The following is a 24,563-nucleotide window of genomic DNA, read 5'->3' on the forward strand; positions in this document are numbered from 1 at the left end:
AAACATAGGGGTGAATCTTCATGACCTTGGATTTGACAATGGATTCTTAAATTTGACACCAAAAGCACGAATAACAAAAGAGCAAATAGATAAATTGGGCTTTACAAAAATTTAAAACTTTTGTGCATCAAAGGACATTATTAAGAAAGGGAAAAAACCTACGGAATGGGAGAAAATATTTGCAATTCCTATATCTGGTAAGGGTTCTATATCTAGAATATATGAAGAACTCTCACAAGTCAGCAACGAAAAGGCAAACAAACCAATTTAAATATGGACAAAGTACTTGAATAGACATTTCTCCAAAGAAGATGTACAAATAACCAAAAAGCATATGGAAAGACGTCTAACCTCATTGATCATTATGGAAATGCAAATCAAAACCACAGTAAGATACCACTTCACCCCCATTAGGATAGCTATAATGAAATGACAACAATAAAACCCCATAAAAACAGAAAATAACACGTCTTGGTTAGGCTGTGTAGACATTAGAATCGTCATACATCGCTGGTGAGAATATGAAATGGTGCATCTGCTTTGGAAAACAGTTTGCAAGTTTCTCAAAAAGTTTAACATAGATACCACACGACTAAGCGATTCCATTCCTAGGTGTATACCCCCCCAAACTGAAAACAGGTGTTCAAACAAATATTCGTTCATAAATGTTCATGGAAGCATTATTCACGGCAGCCAAAATATGGAAACAACCCAAATGTCCATCAATGGATGAACGGATAAACCATATATGGTACAGCCATACAACAGAATATTATTCTGCCATAGAAAGGAATGAAGTTTTGCTGTGAACTTAAAACTGCGATAAAAAATAAAGTCTATTTTTTTTAAATGAAGTAGTGATACGTGTGCTACGATATGGGCGAAACTTGAAAACATTATGTTAAGTGGAAGAAAAACAGTATACTAAACATACTGCATGATTCCTTTTACATGAAATGTCTAGAATAGGCAAATCCATAGAGACAGAAAACAGACTGTTGGCTGCCAAGGTCTGGGGACAGGAAAAATGGGGAGTGATTGCTGAATGGGTACAGGGTGTTCATCTAGTGGTGACGAAAATGTTTTGAAACTAGAGAGGGGTATGGATTGCACATCACAAATGCAGAAAATGCCACTGAGTTGCAACTTTAAAATGGTGAGTTGCGTGTTATTTGAATTATGTTTCCATGAAACTCAAAGACTATTGTTCCATCGGCTCATGCTCTTTCTGCTTCTTCTCTTGTTTACTCCCATCTGAGCCCTGAGATGAGTGGAATTCTGGCTGATGCCTTGATTGCAGTCTTATAACCTCAGTGCAGGATAACTGCCATAGACATTCCCGTTAAAAGAGGGAGAAAATGTGAGGCACAGTGGACCAGACTGGTCCAAAGCAATTCTTTTTTTTTTTTAATATTTATTTATTATTTATTTATTTTGGCTGTGCCGGGTCTTAGTTGTGGCATGCAGGATATTTAGTTGAGGCGTGCAGACTTCTTAGTTGTGGTGTGCATGCAGAATCTAGTTCCCCCACCAGGGATCGAAACCGGGACCCCTGCATTGGGATCATGGAGTCTTACTCACTAGACCACCAGGAAGTCCCATGGTCCAAAGCAATTCTGCAATCCAGCCAGGAACATGCTGGAAGTTCTTTGATCAGCTTCCAAGGTTTGGGAAGAATTCTCCATGGCTCTTGGCTCTGCTCTCTGGGTCCTGGTCGTCTGAGTCCTTCCTTTTTCATGAAAGGAAGCATGTGTTTGCAGCTGAGTGGTTTTCTCAGCCTACTTCCTGCCACTAGAATTTGATGGATTGGGCAGGGTTCTGATGGCCTCTTTTTGTTTTGAATTGTCTGCATCCTTTCAGTCCAAGCTGGCGAAATTTCTCAAAAACTTTGTGGGAATTCTGTGACTCTCACTGAAGTTCAGTCCATGTGATGAAAGGTACACCCACAGTTCTTTCTGAGGTAAGTCCTTCTCTATGTTGAGCTCCAGCAGAGAGGGCTAAGGGATTACCCTATTAACCTTCCTGGAGGCCCCACTGTTCAATCGGGGCTCTCCCGTATGGCACACCGTCACCCTCAGCAATTTGCACTCACCTTGGACCAGGCACCTGTGTTCCACTCCCCAGGATACTTGAAGAGCCCAGCTGTGGCATGAAATCCATGCAGACAGACCCTCGGTCACATGTAGTTGTCCGCAGAATCCAAGTGTGACATTTTATTGACTACACTTTCCACAGAAGTGTCCAAATGCTTTTTTTTTTTTTTTCTGGCTGCACCGTGTGGCTTGCAGGATCTTATTCCCTGACCAGAGATTGAACCGAAGCCCTCAGCAGTGAAAGCGTGGAGTCTTAACCACTGGACCACCAGGGAGTTCCCCCAAATGCTTATTAAAGAGTTTTCTAATAATATTTCTTGGGCCTACTTGGATTTTTTTTTTTCCCTACTTGGATTTTTGAGGTGACATATTCCCATTTACAAATTTCATGAAAACTATTTATACAAGCAGGATACAAGATTCATGATACAGATCCAGAAATCTGTTGCTTTTCTATACACTAATAATGAAGCATCAGAAAGAGAAAGTTTTAAAAAATCCCATGTAAAATCACATCAAAGAGAATAAAATACCCAGGAATAAACTTAACCAAGGAAGTGAAAGAACTATACACTGAAAACTATAAAGCACTGATGAAGGAAACTGAAGATGACTCAAAGAAATGGAAAGATGTCCCTTGCTCTTGCATTGGAAGAATCAATATTATTAAAATGGCCATACTACCCAAAGCAATCTACAGACTTAATGCAATCCCTATCAAAATACCCAAGACATTTTTCACAGAACTAGAACAAAGAATCCTAACGTTTATATGGAACCACAAAACACCATGAGTTGCCAAAGCAATCCTGAGAAAAAAGAACACAGCTGAAGGTATAACCCGCCCAGGCTTCAGACTATACTACAAAGCGACAGAAATCAAAACAGCATGGTGGGACTTCCCTGGTGGCACAGTGGTTAAGAATCCACCTGCCAATGCAGGAGACACAGGTTCGAGCCCTGGTCCGGGAAGATCCCACATGCCGCGGAGCAACTAAGCCCACGTGCCACAACTACTGAAGCCTGTGCGCCTAGAGCCTGTGCTCCACAACAAGAGAAGCCACTGCAATGAGAAGCCCATGCACCGCGACAAAGACCAAATGCAGCCATAAATAAATAAATTTGTTAAAAAAAACACAAAAAACAGGGCTTCCCTGGTGGCACAGTGGTTAAGAATCCACCTGCCAGTGCAGGGGACACGGGTTCGAGCCCTGGTTGGGGACAATCCCACATGCTGCGGAGCAACTAGGCCCGTGCACCACACTACTGAGCTTGAGCTCTAGAGCCCGTGAGCCACAACTACTGGGCACACGTGCCACAACTACTGAAGCCCACACGCCTAGAGCCTGTGCTCCACAACAAGGGAAGCCACTGCAATGAGAAGCCCACGCACTGCAACCAAGAGTAGCCCCTGCTTGCCACAACTGGAGAAAGGCCGGGCGGCAACAAAGACCCAATGCAGCCAAAAATAAATAAATTTAAAAAATAAAGATGTGGTGTATATATATATATATATATATATATATATATATATATATATATATACATACAATAGAATATGACTCGGCCATAAAAAAGAATGAACTACTGCCATTTGCAGCAACATGGATGGACTTGGTATTATGCTCAGTGAAATAAGTCAAAGACAAATACTATATGATATCACTTACACATGGAATCTAAAAAATAATACATAAATAAATTAATTTAAAAAAAAAAAAGAAAGCTGTAAAAATACACATAACCTTAGACCTAGAGATTCTTCTAGAAATTTATCCTAAGGAAACAATCATATAAAAAAAAAATAATAAATAAAAAAAAAATACAAACGAATGTATATGCAAAACAGACTCACAGACATAGAAAACACACTTGGGGTTACCAAAGAGGGAAGGTGGGGGGGCAAATTAAGGATATGGGATTAATAGATACAAACTACTATATACCAAGTAGATGAGCAACAAAGATTTATTGTATAGCACAGGGAATTACACCCGTTACCTTGTAATGACCTATAACGGAATATAATCTGCAAAAAATACTGAATCACTGTGCTTGTTCACCTGAAACTAATACAATATCATAAATCAACTATACTTCAATTTTAAAAAAAGGAAAAAGGAAACCTAATTATACAAGTTCTCAGAAGTCTGCTAGTCATAAATGGAGCCCACCTGGGCACAAGCCCTCAAGGTTCCATTGCGCCCCAGTGACCTGCACGTGTCCACACAGGCCACGCAGGCAGAGGCCTGAACCGCAGCTCATCTGAGTCTTGGCAGGAAGCTATAATCCACCAGGACTCCAGAGGGTGGGAGGCCTGTGGGAGCTGCTGTGAGGCCGTCTGCCTCTCGCCCACCTACCCACCTTGGAGGCTGTCCTGAGAGCTTCTTATCACCTCCGGTCTGATGAGGTCTGAGGCTTTCTGCTGCCCTCCTCAGAAGAAAGCATAGGATAAAAAGGCACTCAGCAGCGGTCTAGAATCAGCTCCCCAGCTGCAGGGTCTCCCACAGCAGCCACGCAGTCTGGGCCCCCGAGCTCGGAGTGAGTGACAAGGACCTCCAGGGGCTGGCACCTTGGGCTTATTCTCCTTTTCACTGTCCATGGAAATAATATGCCTTGAATCTAAAGTGGCTCATTGTGCCTTTACCAGCCAAACCAGTCGGGTTGACCCTGGCTTGGCGTTGTCTTAGGTATGAGCTTGACCAGCCGTACCATCACCTACAGGCAGACCTCGGAGACCCTGCAGGTTCTGTTCCACACCCCACAAGAAAGCAAGTATCGTAATAGAGCAAGTCTCACAAGAAATTTTTTTGGGTCCCCAGCGCATATAAAACTTCTGTTTACATAACAGCTCGCTGGTTCTGACCTGATGACCTTTCGGACAGTTGTGCGTATGTCTTGGGTCAGGAAGGTGGGCCACAGAAGCTTCCTTGCTACAGTAAAGACGACATCTTTAGGATAAAGCCAGACCTGGGTCATCTGGCATAGTCTCGCCCCACCCCTTCCCCATCCCCACCCCCGCCCTTGGTCCCTTGTCCAAGACTATGATGCTGGGCAAGGCCACCCCGTCCCAGAGTCATTAACCACTTCGGGGTCCCCTAGGAATAAGTGAGTAAACAAGAAAGGGGCTCACTGAGAGCAGCGGTTCCCTCTCTCGTGGGCCTTCCCTGATCAACACGGGGCAGCTCAGCTGGACGAAGTGGGTGCTACTGCTAGCACCAGAGCAGGACCCTGACCAGCCGGGGCCTCGTGCGCACTCCTCCTGACCCCTGGGCTGTGCTGATGGGTTGGCTGTCTCTAAAAGCAAAACCACAACATCTGTTGCCTCATAAGCCGTAATATCCAACACAAAATGATTTGCCCGTGTGCCAAATTCTGAAACTTCAACAACTATCAGAAGGTCTCACCTTCTCATAAAAGGCTCATGGCCTGAAGAATACACTCAGGAAAGTGTCCACGTTCACAAGCTTGCTCCACATCCTGTAAGGGATGGAGACCAGACTGACCCTCTAAATATAAACCCTAAGACCCTCTAAATATCGACTTTTACTTTTGGTATCCTGCTGACACAGATCAACCTAAGTTGCAGAATTTATCAAAAATACGGACTTCCCTGGCGGTCCAGTGGTTAGGAGTCCGAGCTTCCGTTGCAGGGGCACGGGTTTGATCCCTGGTCGGGGAACTAAGATCCCACAAGCTGTGTGGTGTGGCAAAAAAAAAAAAAAAATTATCAAAAATATGAAATGCATAATTAACAATTCTAACGCAGATTTCTCACAGTACAGGTGAGAATCAAAATCAGCACATCATAAAGTGTCTTCCAGTAGGAGGTGCTCCCAAATCCTGAATATGCAGATATTAAGCAAGCCCCCACCCGCACCCCAAACAATGCCTATTCCAGGTCCAGGCCTTCCACCTCCTCAGATCTTTAAACCCAGGCGGTTACACAAGAACCGCTGCTCAGCCTTCTGCCTGTTCCTTCAGTACGTCTTGGGTCTGGGACGCTGCCATGCATCGGGGCACCCTGCTCATGTCTGAAATACTCAGTGGGCCTTCTTTCAGTCTCAGAGCCCAGCCCCTCTCCCTGGGCGACTGCTTACTTTCTTGAGAGCTCAGCTATGTATTTGAAAATCAATTTGTTTCTGATCCAGGATCTCTAGGTGTTTCTAGCAGGAGACTTTCCAGGCTCTCTAACACGTCATTGAGAAGTTAAAGATAGTTAAAATCTTACACTGTAGAGTCTTGGAATCAGATAATTTTGAAGTTACCCTGGTGCAAGGACTTCCCTGGTGGCGCAGTGGTTAAGACCCCACGCTCCCAATGCAGGGGGCCTGGGTTCGATCTCTGGTCAGGAAACTAGATTCCACGTGCATGCCGCAACTAAGAGTTCTCATGCCACAACTAAGGAGTCTGCATGCTGCAACTAAGACCCAGCACTACCAAATAAATAAATATTTTAAAAAAGCATTCAATACCAACATTGTGAATGTACTGTCACAAAAGTGTTCACTTAAAAAAAAAAAAAAAGATAAAATTACCCTGGGGAAGATTGACAAAATCACAGAAACTGAGACCATGACACAGAGTCTGATCTTCCACTTCGGAGTCCAGACCTCTGCCTGGTCGCCTTATCCAGAGTTGACAGAGACATCAATGTCATACTTTACAACCAGGCCCGGAGCTGCCAAGGGGCTCCATCATTCACATCTGATGGCTTAATTAGGCTTTCCAAAAGAACCGGCCTGCTGGGGCTTGCTGCGGTGACAGTTACCCTGCTTGTCCTGGGGGTGTGTGTGTGTGTTGCTTGACATGGGTGTGGCCTGTTACATGTGTCTGTCTGTGGGTCTTGTCCGTGTGCCAGGAGCAGCGAGAGGAGGTATGGAGTCTTCTGATGGGGAACTTACCTTGGTGTGAGGCATGTGATCAGAAGCCACGCTCCCTCCGTGTGCCTGGGCCACGCTTTCATTTGCTCATCACCGGAAATGACTCTGAAATGAGACCAGTTGTAGAACCATCCTCATCCCCTCCCCCACCTTGACCGGCATGCCCAGGGGCCCACACGCTTCCAAATGGCACCCTGCCCTGCATTCACAGGCCTATTACCCAAGCATCTGGTTGCCCATCTCTGACTGGAATTTAGCTGGAATCCTGCCAGGAGAATGTTGCCACATCTACCGTCAGAGAAGCTCCGTTCCACGCCAGCGGCTGGTGGGGAACTGGAAGGACAAAGTGCTGGTCACACCGGTGACCAGTCTTGGTCTGTTTGTCACCGAAAGTCTGTGGATGAGGCAGGCAGTTTTCAGCCCTTCATCTGTCTGAATCTAGAGACCACCTGGTAGGGAGGCTGGGGAGAGGAGACCTATGGCCTTCACTGTCCCCCGTGACCGCAAGACCCCCGAATCTGCCAAAAACAACTTGGCAACTAGTTCATGTTGGTTCGCAGCAGACCCTGGGGGTTCCCTTCCCAGGCATCACAGACCATAGGTTTAATCGCCTTCCCTAGGCTGGGTCCAAAAAGGATCCCGCCGGTTCTCTGGACAAGGTGGGGGGTGGAGGCACGGGGTCCAACGAGGGACTCACTATAAGTTACTCTGCGCCAGCCCTGGGCTAACAAGAGCCAAACTTGCCCTGTTCATGGAACCCTCAGTGTCTCAGGAGTTTTTTCACGGTGTTCCTAGGCCAAAAGAAATATCTAACTGTTCTATTTGTGAGTTATTTTAGGTCCATCCAATAAGTACTTAGGTTCTAATAACTTAGTAGTCACTTAGAAAATGTAACACACACCAAGAGAAAGAAAAATGGTGTTTATTTCATTCTTTAATAACCACCACGACTTACTAATTGGCCGTGTGCACCGGCCAGCTTCTCAAACCTTGGAATCAGACTGGAGACCCCTGGCCTCACTTCCTATTCCACAGTGATTTTCACTTTTTATCCCCAAACCACAGGAAACCCAGCTTCTCAAAGACATGACATGAAAGGATCGTGGTGTGATCTAACAGTGAAACTGTGGACCACCTGAACCTATTGATTTGCTCAGAGTGGGTAGATGTCCAAATTTTAGAAAAGCTCCAATATCCTCTGTGCCCTTGTGAGTTTCCTGCAGGGCCTGGGGACCTTGGTGCCACCACAGATACACTTTACCGAGGAGGAAACTGTGGCTCAGACGGTCGACCCCCTGCCTGAGGTCGCAGAGCCTGGCCCTGGCGCCCCCGCTGAGGCTGCTGGAACCAAACTCAAGAAGACTGTATGAGGCAGAGGAGACAGGGGGCCGCCGTTTACAGATGGAAGAATCTAGGAGACCTGACGCTGAAGTGGGTGTAGACCAGGGTCTGGCAGTCAGCCAGGGGTGGAGGGTGTGTGAGGAGTGAGGAATGGTGTGGCCCCCAGCTTTGGTGGTACGGATCTGGGGCGCAGTTGGGGGCTCCAGGACTCTCCTGTGGCCCCCTTGCCTGTCCTCACCCCACCGTTCAAAGCTCTTCACAGTGGGACCTCAGTTCCCTCTCCCCACGGTGGGGGGTGCCCTCGGGCTGTAGGGGTCGGGGCCTCCCACCAGCCTCTGCATCCCTCACGGGCATCACAGCTGAGGCTGTAGCCCAGAGACATCAGTAGCCAAGTTTACCTGGGCTCAGACATCTATGCCCCAGGCCCACACTGGACACGGGGTGACCTGCACTCACCTCAGAAGTGGACTTGGCCCCCGAAGGAGTCCCTTGGGGAGCTGTGGGCAGAAGCGTCCCAAGGGATTAAAACAAAAAAAAAAGGATGGGGGTGGGCAGGAGGGCTGGGGACGCTTGAGGAGGGGGCAGCGAGACCTGGGTTTCCGGACTTCGTCCCATCCTCTAGACTGACGAGGGACTGGCAGCCCCATCTCACTCCGCTGCGGTCCCTACAGACCACCCAGAGCGCTTCTTTGTCCTGAGCTGATCGGGTGCGGCTGGCAAAAGCCGGCTGGCGTGGGGAGGGGTGGTGCCTCCGGGAGCCAGGACCGCCTGGTGGGCGGGGCTTAAGGGACCACCCCGCCCCCCCACCCCCGGATCAAGGCAGACGGCCACAGCGCCCAATGGGCAGCGTCAGCCAGGCGCACACCCCGGGTGGTCAATGTCCTCCCACGGCAGGAGACTTCCGGATCAGGACAGTACACAAATCTCTTTATTGCTCATGTTCTTAAAGTCGTACCTCTTGGCGGACCATGGGGATAGGATGTGCAAAGCGGGCGACGCACACGGCCCAGGCCTGTAGCCGAGAGCTGGGACGGGACTGGCGGGGTCCCAGCCCCGGGGCTGGGCCCGGTAGGGGGTCGTGGAGAGCGGCCCCTGGGGTCGGAAGAGGGTTTCAGTTGTGCGGTCCCTAGGCACTCTGGGCCTGGCCAAGAGGTCTCAAGGCCCCACCCTCCCTTGGAGGGGGCTGCGGGGAGGATCCCAAGCTCCCGGGGCCCAGGGCTCTGGGTGGGCCAAGGGTCTTTCCAGAAGTTGGCGCTGAATCATAGGGGGCCCGACCCGAGACGCGTTAAACCAAGGCCGTCGATCAGGCTTGGCCCCTCACTGCTCCTCGGGCCCATCGCCTCCCTGTGCCTGTTCGTAGGGGCAGGGCCGGCGGCAGACAACGGCTGGTTTGGGGCCGGGCTCTGGCCCCGCGGGCCGCGCCTCCTCCTCCGCGCTGTCGCCCCGGCCGCCGCCGCGCTCGCCCTCTGTGTCGCTCTCGTCAGAGTTGTCCTCCTCCAGGTAGCGGTAGCCGCGCACCTTGTGCTGGGGCCGCGGGATGCGGGGCTGGCGCGGGACCACGCCCCGCCGCAGCTTCTGCTCCATCCACAGGTACGAGGCTGCGGCCGCCACCAGCGTCACCAGCAGCACCGTCAGCTTAGCCTGGGCACACAGGGAGGGATGCGGCGGACCCGCGGGCAGCCGGTCCTGCACCCTCCCCGCCCAGCCCCTCGCCCCGATAAGCCCACTCCCATCTGGGACTTGAGCCCCGCAGCTCCTCTGCTGTCCTTCCCTCCTCCTGGGAGCCGCCCCGCCACCCATGCTTCCTGGGCACCCTCCTGCCCAGCCCTGTCCCTTATGGTCACCCTATCCATCAGGGCCTCGGTTTCCCTAACTGTAATGATAATCCCTTTGCCTCACAGGGTAAATGTGAAGGGAGGCCTGGCCCTCCCTTACCAGAGCTTAGATTACTCTGTCCCTTACATGTGGGATCGTAAGTAATGCTTCTTAGAGGTTTTGACTGTAACAGGCAGTCAGAAATAATTGTAAATAACTCAGTACGTACACACATATTCACAGGCATACTCCCTGCTATTCCCTATTCTATCTCATTTTTTTAAAAGTTGGCTGGGACCTGCTAAACTGACCCACCAGTAGATGAGAGCAGAGGACGAGGACCCCTGAGAGCCAAGAAGGGAGACAGACCCTCAGCATCCATCTCAGAGCCCAACGTCTAGAGAACAGGTTACCAAACTACCCACAAGGCGGCTGGGATGTGCCCACAAGTAAAGAACAAACTGTGAATCCTTTCAGAAATGGGTAAACTGAGGCCTGCAGGAGGGGAAGCGGTAAGTAATAAGCCAGTGATGGGTGTGGGGCCGCCCAGTGGACTTGGCCCAGGACCTGGCCTGGGGCAGTGGTGCCCTTCAGGGGCTGTGAGGCCAGGGCGGGCACTCAGGAAGTTTCTGCTGTCTAGGGGGTCGAGTGGGAGAGGGGCACTCACCTTCATGGGCAGGCTTGAGCCCAAGTAGACTGCAAAGATGGCTATAGCCTGCCACCAGTGGTAGATGGTGAAGATGAAGTCTTGCCTCTCCTTGTCCTCGTACAGGATTCCCAGGAGTGCTGCAGGTGGGCAGGATGGGGCAGAAAGGGGAGAGGTGCCAGCTGGGACCCAGAGCTGCTGTTCTCCCACTAGTGACCCCCGATGCCCTGTGCTGGCCCCAGCCCTTGGCAGGAGCGCCTAGAAAGCCGCTGTAAACCAGTCCTGGCTGGCCCCCTAGTGTACACACTGGTTATCGCGCTGCCTGGGAGCTGAGCAGAGGCGGGGGCAGCGGGCCGCCCTGCTGGGATGCAACGGGCCTGCTCTGGGACCCATCTGTGGCCTCAGAAGCGGGAAGTTCTGTGAGCAATCACATCCTGCCTTCTTCTGAACCCCAGGCATGCGGTGCCAGGCCTGCAGGGGCTGTTTTTCCTCACCCAGGGCTCAGGGAGAGCAAATCGCTGTAGCAACAAGCTTTCTGCAAATCAAACCTGAAGCTGGGAGGAATTTGTTTCCCAAAGCATCCTCCCCTGGGTGGGGCAGAAAGAGCCTCGGACAGGGAATCAGGAGACTCAGATTCCACTCTCAGAACTGAAAGGTGGAGAGAGTTGGCACAGAGATGTGGATTCAGATGTTGGGTCTGTGGGTGACTCGGGGTAAGTGAACTCCCCAGAGCCACTTTTCTCATCTGTAAAATGAGATGACACGTACATGCTGTGCTGTGAGGTTTTAATGGGAGAAAGCCTGCACAGCACCTGCCGAATTGTACCCTCACCAGCCACTCAGGACATTGACACTCCCATCTGAGGTCCTGCAGTGTGACTGTACCCCATGGGGGTGCTGTGAAGGGACACGGAGCCCTCCCCCCGGGGGTGGGGCATAAGAGGAGGGAGTAAGCGGAGCTGGGCAGAAGAGGATGCTGGGATCTGGCCCAAGTCCAGACATATCATGGGCTCAAGGTCCAGAGGCAAAACAGCCAGGACAGTGTGGTCCAGGGTGTGGGGCTCCATCCCCTGTGGCAGATATAGTGTCTGACTCTCTCTCTCGGATGTTGGGTGCTGAGGTTGCCTGAACCATCCCCTGCCCAGCCCGCAGCAGGCATGACCTCCACCATGCCGTATAGGGGTGATGCTCAAAACTGTTAACGGCACCGGCCCATCAGAACAGGTGCCAATGTGGGAGACCCAAATGGCTGCACCCATGTGTACCAGCTGCCTGTCACTGGCAAAGGCTCACCTGTGGGCCCAGAGCGTCACACAGATGAACTCTGTCCCACCCCCTCCTTTCTGCAATCAGGGCCCCAGGCCCCAGTGCCTCCATCCTAGCAGCCCAGACTTGGGGCCTGGACTCCGCTACTCTGAAGGTTGCTGTTGGGATCTTACAGCCTGCTTCCAGCTCCTCTCCATAAAAATGCCATATGTACACTTTCCCCCTGGGGTGTGGACAGGGCCACCTGCTGCATCCCATGCTCCCTGGGGCACAGACCCTGACACCTGCTTCCAGTGTCACGAAAACTATGCCAGGCTGCGCCCTGTCCCCTGGTATGAAACGAGGCATCCCCAATGTGTTTTTTTCCACTGTCCCTAAGAGGGGTCCACAGAGCCCCATATCCAGCCCATGGAGCCACAAGATCTCACCCTGACTCCCATGCCCACCCTGGGGGTCCACAGGATGTCCATGGCGTGCCTCGAGGGTGTTCACAGCCCTCTTCATCTGTCCCCGCAGTGTCCACGGGACTTCCTTCCACCCCTAGAGTGCACACAGGGATCCCCACCTACCTCCACCAAGTGCACGGGACCCCATAACAGCCCTCCAGTGTGCCCATCAACCCCATGTCTGTCCCTGGGATGTCTGTGCTCCCCGCAACCGCCCTGAGGAAGCCCCAGGGTCCCCTGCCCAGCCATCCAGGGCCCACGGCTATACTCACTGCTAAGTCCCGTCTTGTTGAGGGCACTGCCCACACCCCAGAGAACGGCTACTGCATAGAGGACCCCGATGTGTTGCAGGACCCGGGGCGCGGGGGCCCAGAAAAAGAGGCTGACAGTGAGCAGCAGGTGCAGCCCAGCCCCGGCCACCAGGGGCGCCGGGCGTGGCAGCCACAGCCCCAGCAGGCCCAGTGCCGAGGCGGCCGAGGCACCCAGGCTATAAGCCACGAGGACGTACGCCAGGCGTTCCAGCCCCACCGAGCACACGCCATAGCCCTGGGGGAACAGAGGTGAGGGTTGGAGGTCAGCCGGCCCAGGCTCTGGCTCTCCCCACGAGGTCTCACTTCAGGCCACGTCCTGCCCTCTCTAGGCCACCGCAGGGCCAGCTTCCTCCGAGGCTTGTGGGAAGGTTCCTTGGGGACAGACAGTGAGAAAATGCTTGGACAGTGTCCCCAGACACCAAGGCTGAAACCCGCCTGGAGCCAAACACTTGATGGCTGTTATCCCACCTCAACAGTGCAACTCCTCTGGAAGTCAGCATGGCCGTTAGAGACTTCACAGATGAGGAAACAGGCTCAGAGAGGTGAAAGTAACTTCCCCAAGGTAGGGGCGGGATGGGGGGAGAGAGGGAAAAGGAGGAGGGGAATATCCGGGCCTACAATTGTCCCTTGGTGTCTGTGGGGGATTGGTTCCAGGACGCTTCGCGGACACTAAAACCTGAGGATGCTCAAGTTCCTTATATAAAATGGGCGTAGTACAGGCTTCCCTGGTGGCGCAGCGGTTGAGAGTCCGCCTGCCAATGCGGGGGACACGGGTTCGTGCCCCGGTCCGGGAAGATCCCACATGCCGCGGAGCGGCTGGGCCCGTGAGCCATGGCCGCCGAGCCTGCGCGTCCGGAGCCTCTGCTCCGCAACGGGAGAGGCCACAGCAGTGAGAGGCCCGCGTACCGCGGAAAAAAAAAAAAAAAAAAAAGGGGGTAGTACAGCGGGCCCTCCGGATCCGCAAATGCAGGGGGCCCCCTGTCCTTGTACATACTTATACATATATATTCAAAACGTATTCGTTGTTATTCTGTGATTCAAATTTAACGGATGTCGTGTAATTTTATCTGGCAACGCTCTTCAGGCTGCCCTTACCAGGGCGAGACCAGTGCAGGCAAAGAGCACCTCGAAGCCGCTGTAGATAAAGAAGGGCACGAGGTGGCGCAGGCGGAAGTCGCGCACGTGCTTGAAGGGCAGCTGGAAAATGTTGCCCCAGCCTACGCTGCGCAGGTCTATCTCCTCCGTGGGCCGGTACGCCGCGCCGCAAAGGCCCAGCACCTGCAGGCAAGTAGGTGCGGGAGGGGAGCGGGCAGCCGGGCATCCTGGTCCCGCCCCCGGGACCCAGCCCCGCCTCCAGGCACATCCACAGATGAGCCTCCCAGCCCGAAGACACGACCTAGTCACGCCCCCAACGCCTCAGCTCTGCCTCCTGGCCCCACCCCCAGGTTGGAGCCATACCTTCTGACCCTCGGCCCTAGATCCGGCCCGTGTCACAGCCAATCAATCCTCTAGGACCCTGTCTTCAGCTCGACCCCGGACCAGGCCTGGACCCCCTCTTACTGGCCTCTGGGATTCCAATTCCTCTCTCAGTCCGCAGGCACCAGCCACACCTCCGAGCCTCAAGCCCAGATCCTTGGCTCAGGCCCCCTCCCCAGGACTCAGCCCTAACTCTGGACTCAGAACAAGCCTCCGGCCCGCCCTCCGCGCGCCCAGCCCGCATTCCTCTCTCCCCGCCACGGTCCCCAGATCTGACCCCGTCACACCCCCAAGCCGGGCCGCACCAGCAGCATGGCCAGGAAGGCCACCGCCATGAGCACGCTCTCCACCACGATGAGGTTTCGGCTCCGCGGTAACGTCCGCAGAACGGTCTTGTTGAAGCCGGTGAGGATGCCCTGGCTGTTTGTGCCTGAGAAAGGGGAGGGTGGGGGTCATCGTGAGGCAGGGAGCGGGGCACACTGTCAGCTGGGCCACAAATAAACGCAGCAAAGCAGGCAGGTGAGGGGAGGGTTAGAGGGGGTGGGCAAGAACCCTGCCGGCAAAGGCAGGGTTCCTTTGGGAAGCACTTTGGAGGTGAGGGCCACTGGGGCTGAAAGCACCTCCCCTCCCTCCTGCCCTATTGCCCTGAGGCTGCCGTGGGAGCCAGTCCACCTCCCACCTCCATACATTTGCCCTGCATTGAGGGTCTACTTGGCCCTGAGAGACCCCACAGGCAGCCTCAGCCCAGATGGTACCTCCTCCAGGCAGCCTTCCCTGATGCACCCCACCACCACCCCAGGCTGGATCAGATGTCCTAACGACAAGGCCCTGTGCCTCGCTCATCAGAGCTGTAGGACACCAGGCTCTCAGCCCTGAGCCCTGTGAGCGAGGGCATCCTTTCTGCCCTTGAGGGCTCAGTCTCTGCTGGGTGACTCAGTGGGGGAGGTGAGCAGACCTTAGGGACCCCACCCCCATGAGCACTAACCGCAGTTCTGCACTTTGTATAGCGTGTGGTTCAGGTCATACAGGTAATGGTTCAGGAAGTAGATCATGGGCAGCTGGGCGCAGGCAAAGCTCAGCTGTGGGCAGGAGGGCAGCTTGGGTCAGGCTTGGGGCATGGAACCGGGCAAGGAGCACAGGCACAATCTGGGAGCGGGTCTGGGCACAGCCTTGGGGGAACAGGAGCCCTCCCACCTCTCGGGGGGCAGCCTGGTGGGAGGGGGATGCCCAGTGCAGGAAGACTTCCTCCTGGTCAGCGCTGTAGACAGGGAGGGAATGAGGTCTCTGTCACCAGAGGTAAGCAAACAGGAGTTGGCTCAAGAAAGGGCAGTGGGATTAGAGGGCTGAAAAGACTGTGGAATGGGCTCCAATATGTGATTCTGAGCCTGGAATACCCCACCCCCAGTGTCCCCACACACGGCACTCACGTGGAAGAAGCTGTAGAAGATGGCCTGGAAGACCAGGAGGTAGGGTGCGTGGGAGCCCCGAGGCGGGCGCTGCTGGGGGCCCTGTTCGTCCTGCTCTTTGTAGTGGGAGTACTCGTAGTATTTCTGGGCCATCCTGGACCACAAAGGAGAGAAGGCTCTCCCCAGCCCAACCTCTGCACCCAGGCTTATGGACTGGCCAGCCAATGTCTCACGAACAGGAAAACTGAGGCCCAGAGGGTGGATGGGGCTGGTCCAAGGTCCCCAAGACGAGGTGGGCAACACAGGAGAGGCTCTGCCAGGTCTCCAGTCTCCCACCCTGCTGCCCACCAGGCTCACCTGGTGATGTAGTTGCCCATGGAGGCCCAAAGAGGCACAATGGCCATGCCCAGCGCCACGGCTGAGGGCACAAGCGTGTAGTAGCGCTCCCAGTAGTTGGTGGAGACAAAGAGGGCGTAGATGCCCACAGCCAGGAACATCATCCACTTGGTGCCAAAAAACCTGCGAGCAGCAGGAAGGATGAGGATGCTGGCACCACGCGCCCATCCAGACCGCTGCAGCCCAAAAGCAGTGTGGCCACAACTCCAGGCCCCAGCTCCTGAGGCTGTATGAGGTGGGGAGGGACCCCTGGCCTTGGAGTCGAGGGTCCTAAGAGTCTCAGAGACATGGACTTGCTGGTGGCCTCAGGGGAGCCACTCTAACCAGACACCTGTAATGTGGACTCTGCCCCAACCTTGAGCCTCTCACGGCCACTGCAGGGATAGAGGAGATAAAGCGGGGAGAGCGTGTCATGAGTCAGTGGCCCTTGGGCACATGCAACCCTCATTTGTGTCCTGGGCTGACTCGCCAGCCCCCCTTCTCCACCCACGTGCAGTGACTACAGGACCCAGGTGAACAGCTGAGGGACTTGTCCCAAGCTGGGACTGAGGACCAGGGAGAGGAACCCTGGCACCCCTTCCCCTCTGCACTTTGCCCTTTCAGTCCACTGTGGTCAGTCGGGAAGTTTCTTGTAGAACAACGGCCTCACTGGCTCTGGGAGAATGTTGCTCCATGTTAGAGGCAGGTTGACGAGTGACAGGATAAGGGCCCATTCAGGGCACTGGAGGCTGATCAGGCTAGACACAACCATTGCGGTCTTTGGGTTGGTTTTGTTTTGGGTTCTGTTTGTTTGAATATTTGTGCTCATTATTTCCTTTCTTTGTCTGAGTTTCCAGGAAGCTCAAAGCTCAATGACTCTGGTTTTCTGATACAATTACTTTCTCTTCTATTGCAGGGTCCTGGTTCTTTAACTATCCTTATCTTGCCATATAATAAACTGACAGGCAGCCTCCTCTGATCTATTTGCGGAAGGGCACCAAAAGGAAAAAGGAAAAATACTAGCACTCATTGCTGGTGAGGCTGTGGTTTTAAAAAGAACACATACAGCCGGAGGTCATGCAGATGGTACAGCCCTTTGGAAAGTCAGCCTGGTGGTTTGGGTTGGGGGGCAAGCGTGGGGTTTGGAGTCACTGGGTTCAGACCTTCAATCTGCCAGTTGCTGCCTGTGGGAATGGGTTCAACCTCTTGGTCTCCCTGTGTCTAAGATCAGACACCTTGGATTGTAAGGAATGCGACACGCTTATGAACGCCCAGCACACAGGAAATGAAATGAGTTTGCCATTAATAATACTGCTAGGTTTCAAGAGCCATAAAGCCTTTTATATGCTTCTGACCTAGTAAGGGCAGTTCTGAGAGTTTATTCTAGGAGGCTTCCCTTCTTTCCTTCTTCCTTCCTTCCTTCCTCCCTCCCTCCCTTTCTTTCTCTCTCTCTCTTTCTTTCTTTAATTTTAAGATGAGGGAACAGCCAGAAGCATAAAGGGAACGTGCAGAAAAGAGGGAGCCGCAATGTCCAGCCCTGAGCCACAGGTCAGTGCCCCCACGTCTGCAGAAGATGCTAACATCACGAACGTCCCCACTGTGAAGCAGGCCAAGATGTGTGCAGCGAAAAGAACGCAAAACAGTGGCACTGCACATGCACCCATGCACGCCCATACACGTACTCCAGTTGACAAAGACAGAAATGTTATCCACGCATGCCGCTGGGGAAACAAAGTCAGCTGATTGCCTGGAGGGCTTGGGAGGGGTTTTCTTTTTTCTGATTTCAATTACGATTCTAATGTTGTTTGTGCGATTGTGATAAAAGAGTTTGAGGGGGTTGTTATTGTTTCGGAAAGACAGGGGAACTCATCTAATGTGTCCACTGATCTCTGGGTCCCATCTGAGCAGATCTACTGCCTGGCGGTAGGATACTTGCGGAGGGCATTTTTGTACTGCACCAGATGCCACTAAGGCTCAGGTATGGAGGAGACCCCCTGGGGCGCCTGCCCAGCCACACCCTTTTCAGTGAGAAATGTCCCTCAACACTGCCACAGCTGGTTGGGCTCCCGGTGCGTTCCTGGGCTTTGCTGGCTGATCAGATTCTCTCCAGAAACTCCACAGCCCTGATCTCAAAAGGTCATTGTAGCTCCAGGCCACAAAGGAGGGCATGAAGATGATGCCACATGGGGTACGGGCAATCTGAGGGAAGGAGCCTGAGTGAATTTCTGTTGCTTGAAACCCAAGGTGGCTTGGTTGCAAAGCTCTTGTTTCTTTCCCAAACCTGGGTTTCACCCCTTCTCTCTCACCCCTCCAGGTAGGCAAGTTCTCTCCCCACCCCACCCCCAAGAACACCAGGGCAGCTGGAGACCCCATGTCCACCAGCCCTCACACCCCTTCAAGATCAGGGAGGCAGCCCTCATAGAGACAGCAGTGTCGCACCTGATGAGCACAGGTGTGTAGAGCAGGGCCACGATGGGGGTCACGTTGATGCCCATCAGCATCTTGCTGTCGATGTCAGGCAGCCCCATGTTGCCGTATTTCACCTCCCGGTAGGTCTCATCGTAGTGCAGGATCAGCTGCATCTGCAGAAGGCCTGGGTACAGGGAGCAGGCATGGAGGGGGCGACCTGGCTCTGGGGGCAACCAAGCAGAGGCTGGAACGCAAGCCTGGCACCAAAGGGATCCCCGACTCCAATGCCTATGAGGACAGAGGGGAAGCCCAGGCTGGGCCAAGAGTCCTACCTGCCAGTGGCCACGACAGCGACTTGAATCCAGACCCCCGCCCCGCCCCCGCCCCCCCCCCCCTCCGCCAGCCACTTGGACCTCGGCGCCCCTGATTCCGAAGGCAGCAGACCTGCCCAGGGCGCCCAGGGCCCGCCCACACACTCACGAAGCCTGTGGCTGGGCCCCGGGGACACTGCACCGTCCCCCCATGTGCGGAGGCCGCAGCTGCAGCTGTGAGGGCGCAGAAGAAGAAGTGAAAGAGGAAGGGAGCCGAGTGGCCCCAAGGTTTCTCTTTCCCTGAGAAACCTCAGGTCTGGGGAGGAGCGCGCGGGGGAAAGGGGAAAGACTTGGATCCCAGCGCAGAACCCGCCGGGCCGTGCCACCTCGCCTGGCCCGGGGCGGAACGGCGTGGCCAGAGGCCCATCCCGCCAACCCGCGGGGCGCAGCGGGCCGCCTACCCAGGTAGACGCCGTAGGTGAGCATGCCGCCCGCGCTGGCCGCCAGCACGTTCGTGAGCACGCCGAGCCGCTTGCGGCGGTAGTAGCGGCGCTCCTCCTCCTGCTCGTTGTAGTTGGGGTACGCGCCCACCAGCTCGTCCAGCTGCGGGGCACGACGGCGCTCGAACCCGGCCACTGCACCCCCGGAGCCCCGCGTCCATCCCCGGCCGCCCCCGGCACCCGCCCTGGCCCTGGGGCCGCATCCCGCTCCCGCGGGGGAGACCCCGGCCCTCCCGGTCCCCGGGCCGCCACGCCTTCCCCGTCCCCGCTCACCGGGGCCTCGGGCCCGTCTGGGACCCCGAGTTGGTCCTCATCGCCCTGCGCACCCACGGCCCCCGCCACCGGATAGAGCTGCGGCTCCGCCTCCATGGCTGGACCAGCCGGAGGACTAGTCCGGCAGCGGCCCGCCACTTCCTCCGGGCGCCGGGACCTGCCTCGCCCCGCCCCGGGGCCCACCTCCTCCACGAGGGGAGGGCCTGGCGCCGCTGGGGGCGTGCCCAGCGCGTGTGCGTGTGCGTGTGCGTGTGTGTAGGGGAGCGCCCGTGCGTCCATCGCCGGCCTCAGGAATGCGAGGTGCGAGTTGGAATCCCAGCTCTGCCACTTCCCGGTATTGTAACTTTGGGGATTAACTCCACTTCTCTGTGCCTCATTTCCTCACCTGTAAATCAGGGATACTCAGCACGACTTCCAAGGGCTCCTTCGGGATTACTGAGTTAATGCAAAGCCTTAGGAAAGTGCCAGGCCCATAATAACTCCCCTCAGCCTTACCACTGTCACTGTCATCCCTACCCCACCTCCAGCCCTACCCCTACCACTGTCATCCCTGACCCATTTGGTGTGTTGGCAGGTCAGCAAAGAGCCCTCATAGCGGGAGGCGGGGGGTGGGCGGAGAGGGCTCCCACCGCAGGACTTGGCAGCCCACCTCCCGCTCACCCTGAGCTTCCTTTGGGCACCCGTAAGTGGGAGCTCTGGCAGGGCCCCTGGGAGGCCGAGATTGTGGGGGCTGCCGGACTGCAGGGGGGTGACCCACACACACACACACACACCACCCTGCAGCAGGGACCAGAGCCTCCTGCCCCTGCCTGACTGGGCCCTGGGTCTGGGGCTGCAGTGAGAGCCCATGAAATTTCTGCTTTGCTCGAGCTGACACTCCACAGCTCTGGGTGTCACCCTGGTTAGAAGTACTCTGGGAAGCTTTTAAAAATATTGGTTTCAGGATAGTCTCCTCAACAAATGGTGTCGGGAAAACTGGATAACCACATGCCCAGAATGAAATGGGACCTCTGTCGCACAGCACGCACAGAAATTAACTTGAAATGGATCAAAGACACGTAAGACCCCATAACCTAAAATTCCTAGAAGAAAACACAGTAGCTCCTCAACATGGGTCTTGGTAATGATTTCTCGGACACGACATCAAAAGCATGAAAAACAAAAGAAAAAACAAGTGGGACTACATCAAACTTAAAATTTCTACACTGCGAAAGAAATAATTAAAATAAAAAGGCAACCTATGGAATGTGGGAGAATATTTACAAAATATGCATCTAATAAGGGGTTAATATCCAAAACACAAAAAAGGAATTCATACAACTCAATAACAACAACAACAAAAACCAATTTAAAAATGTGTAGAGGGGGCTTCCCTGGTGGCGCAGTGGTTAAGAATCCACCTGCCAATGCAGGAGACACGGGTTCGAGCCCTGGTCCGGGAAGATCCCACATGCCGCGGAGCAACTAACCCCACACGCCACAACTACTGAAACCCGTGTGCCACAACTACTGAGCCCGTGTGCTGCAACTACTGAGCCCACGCGCCTAGAGCCCGTGCTCCGCAACACGGCGGGAAGCCACTGCAATGAGAAGCCCGCGCGCAGCAACCAAGACCCAATGCAGCCAAAAATTAATTAATTAATTTTTAAAAATTACCCAGTTCCTCTCCTTCCCCCCCACTCTAAACAATGCACAAGCTGTTCCTTCCGGTTGGAGAGCCCCTTCCCCTGCTCCTTCCAGGAGGGGTCCTTCCCGGGTGGGTAAATGGATGACAAATATCCCCCCAGAAGGGCTGCTGGGAAGGTGGAGAGCTGGCCGTGTGGAGGGTATGAATTTACAGAGGCTCCTGGCTGCAAGGTGGTGGAACTTTCTCCAGACCGTGCCCAGGTGCAGATGTGAGTAAAGCAGACAGGTGGAGTCAGGCAGGCAGGACCTGGCAGTGGGAGACATGGAAGGAGCAAGAGAGAGGGTGGGGCCCAAGGTGGTCCAGAGGCAAGGAGGAGGCGGGAGAGCAGGGATGCAGTGGGCACCGGGGGGGCTGTGGTCAGAGAGTGGACGCAGGGCTCATTACCTTGGGAGATGACAAAGTCCAGGGTATGGCCATGGCACGGGGTGGGGAAGGATGATGAGGTCCAGGAGGTCATGGGGCTTGGGGCACACGCAGGCAGTGGACTTTGCCGCCCCCAGGAGGACGCAGTCCTGTAGAACTGAGTGGGCGGGCAGGAGACCAGGCCGGAGGGGAAGGTGGCTGTCCGAGGTGGCCGGTGTGACCGCAGAGGGTGGGTGAGGAGGACACCAGGGAGGAGCCCTGACCCCTCCTAAGAGGGCACCCTCCTGAAACCGTATCAGAAAGGGGGCCCCTGGGCCTGGGTGGAGACTGGCATCTGTGGTCTGGAAATGACCTCCCTGTCTGCCACCTTCTGCACCTGCGGCAGTTATGGAAAGAAATCCCTCAGCCAAGTGCACCTGGCTCCTCCAGATCCTTGGACGGAGAACGGAGAACCTGGGACGAGCCAGGGAGGAAGGGTGGGGGAAGGGCCCTCTTGCCATGCAGCGGGGTCCCCAGGGTGCCCGGTCTTGTCTGGGCGTTAGTGTGGGAAGCCCCCTCACCTCATCTTCCCTCACCCCAATATTTCCTCCCTTGCAAAACAGGAGTCGGTGAAAAAGGCTTCTGCACACTGAAAACAGGATGGAGGGGGCCAGCCTAGGGGCCAGGAGGAAGAGAAGCATCTTAGAGGCCAGAGGAGACCTTTAGGGGCAAGAGAGGGGAGTGTGACACCTGTCAATGAAAAAATAATCAATAAACAATCTGTAATGGGAATAGAATAGAGTTTTATTTGAGCCAAACTGAGGACTATAGCCCAGAAGACAGCCTCTCAGATAACTCCGAGGAACTGCTCTGGAGAAGCGTGGTTTTCAGCACAGTTTTATGTCTTGTCAGAACAAAGAACATCAAAGAAGTCAGGGAGACATTCCTTCATGGTTTCAAAAAAACAGATCAGCACGTACACAGAGAGTCAGTATGGCCTTGGCACTTGAGAAAGAAGTCTTATTATCAAAGGAGCACCAGCATTCGCGTCCCAGGAAGGGACGCATTTCATCTTTACTTTTCCCTTTTTTTTTTTTTTTTTGCTATACGCGGGCCTCTCACTGTTGTGGCCTCTCCCGTTCCGGACGCGCAGGCCCAGCGGCCACGGCTCACCGGCCCAGCGGCTCCGCGGCATGTGGGATCCTCCCGGACCGGGGCACGAACCCACGCCCCCCGCATCGGCAGGCGGACCCCCAACAACTGCACCACCAGGGAAGCCCTCATCTTTATTTTTAACATGGACATTCTTTGCTTCTGGTCAGTGCGCCCTTTGCTCTAAGGATTAAAGCAGATGTACAATGTATGCTTGGAAGGCCACAAACAGGCTGTTCCAGTTAGCATCAAGTTCAAGTTAACTCATGGATAAGCCAGCATGACTTCCCCAGACATCAATATGTGAGCATTTCTTTTATTGCACCCAAGGAAAGAGAGGGGCAGTGTCCCAGGCCCAGTGGCTCTTAGAGAGAGAGAGGACAGGGAAGATTTTTAGTTGTCCCTATGTTGGAAAGAGGGCAAGCCCACAAAAGTCCTATAAAGGGACAAAGGGAAGATGGCGTGACCTCTGAAGGGGTCAGGAAGCTCCAAGATGCAGCCACCTGAAGCTCCCTCCGCCCGAGAGCCCCCCGTCCAGCATTTTGAGGTTTTCAGGTGGCCCAGTATTTACCCAGAGCGGGTATGTGTCGTCGAAGAAAGGGTAAAGGCCTCCTGGGCGGGCTTGTGTGCTAATGGGGAAGGGGGGCAAGGCTTACTGAACAGCAGATGCCTTGGGCAGACCCAGAACTCACAGGCTGTTTATCTCCCACCAGGAGGGACCCCCCAAGACGAAATCAAGTGGAGTGTGTTTTATGAACCAGCCAGAAAGCAAAGAGAAGGTAGGAGGGGAGCAGAGACACTGCTCCAGGAAGTGGGTGGTCTGCCTATACCAGTGGGTCCCCCTGGCCTCCCCTGTGCTGAGCCCCACTGACAGCTACTTCTTTTTTCTTTTTCTTTTCTTTTCTTTTTTTTTTTGTGGCCACGCTACAGCATGTGGGATCTTAGTTCCCTGACCAGGGATCAAACTCGCGGCCCCTGCTGTGGAAGCTCGGAGTCAACCACTGGACGGCCAGGGAAGTCTCTGGCAGCTACTTCTTAGGTGTTGGCTTTCTGCTATATTGCTTGCTTTCTGTGGGGTCTTGGTCCATGCCTAAAACAGAGGTTACTGTACCATTTAGGGCCCTAAAATGATTTAATTAAGTCCTTGGAGTCCTTGTTACATGTGGACTCCTTCTGTGATGTTGGTAACTTTTAATTTTGAATTGCATTATTAAAATCAATTCATTTTAGAACATTTGTTGCGGGGTGGGGGGTGGGGGTCCTGGTAGCTTGTTTCCAAACCTGACATTATGGCACCCAGTGGTTAATGACTCTGTCCTAATCTTATTAAAAGCGAAAAGGAAATATATTTACATCTAAATTTTAAATATCGATTAATTTTTAAAAACACTGACATGAAGAATGCAAATCCAAATGTCCCAAGCTGGGTCAGGAGTAATTTCGGTCTTGTTAGCTTTTGACACAGTGACCCTGGATGAATCTGAGAAGCAGGTGATTTCAGGCTCTGGGCTCCTAGAATCTGCTGACGCTCAGGAACTCTGTCAATTACCAAGAAAAGTATCTCCAGATCAGTCCAGACTGGGGTTCGGATGTGACTGGCAAACTGCTCCTGGAGAGACAGATACTTGAGCAACAGGCTCCCTGGTTAGGCTCAGCCAGTGGGAGGTTCTGGGTTTGGGAGGAGGTGAGAGCCAGGGCATAACTAGGGCGGGGATGGGGGAGCCCGTGGACAGTGGCTTGACTCCTCCAGGGTCCCAGTGTCCACAGAGCAGTCCTACCATGGTCTAGCTTTCCCTGGCTGACCTTGACCCTCTGGGGTCTGGTGACACCA

The 24,563-nt window shown here is 54.0% G+C and overlaps 1 protein-coding gene and 1 long non-coding RNA gene across 3 annotated transcripts; one reads left to right on the plus strand and one right to left on the minus strand.

Annotated features, from left to right (window-relative positions):
• Positions 1-9,223: 9,223 nt before the first annotated feature.
• Positions 9,224-19,733, minus strand: UNC93B1 (unc-93 homolog B1, TLR signaling regulator). Of its 2 annotated transcripts, XM_032640511.1 has the most exons (11): positions 19,552-19,733; positions 19,240-19,381; positions 18,498-18,651; positions 16,041-16,202; positions 15,705-15,837; positions 15,263-15,356; positions 14,583-14,707; positions 13,897-14,079; positions 12,763-13,036; positions 10,800-10,918; positions 9,224-9,958 (listed from the first exon to the last, which is right to left on the minus strand). In XM_032640511.1, the coding sequence occupies exons 1-11, from the start codon at positions 19,645-19,647 to the stop codon at positions 9,635-9,637; spliced, it is 1,806 nt and encodes a 601-aa protein (XP_032496402.1). In that variant the 5' UTR covers positions 19,648-19,733; the 3' UTR covers positions 9,224-9,634. The 2 variants fall into 2 exon arrangements, with proteins under 2 accessions (XP_032496402.1, XP_032496403.1); XM_032640512.1 differs by lacking the exon at positions 9,224-9,958 and having other exon boundaries at positions 12,763-13,173; positions 19,552-19,725.
• Positions 19,734-19,809: 76 nt separating this feature from the next.
• LOC116758497 lies at positions 19,810-23,911 on the plus strand. Its single transcript, XR_004351181.1, has 3 exons — positions 19,810-19,885; positions 23,446-23,511; positions 23,663-23,911. It is a non-coding gene; the product is annotated as an uncharacterized LOC116758497 (long non-coding RNA).
• The last annotated feature ends 652 nt before the right edge of the window (positions 23,912-24,563 follow it).

This window comes from Phocoena sinus, chromosome 8 (assembly GCF_008692025.1).
Source record: "Phocoena sinus isolate mPhoSin1 chromosome 8, mPhoSin1.pri, whole genome shotgun sequence".
NCBI classification, from domain to species: Eukaryota; Metazoa; Chordata; class Mammalia; order Artiodactyla; family Phocoenidae; genus Phocoena; species Phocoena sinus.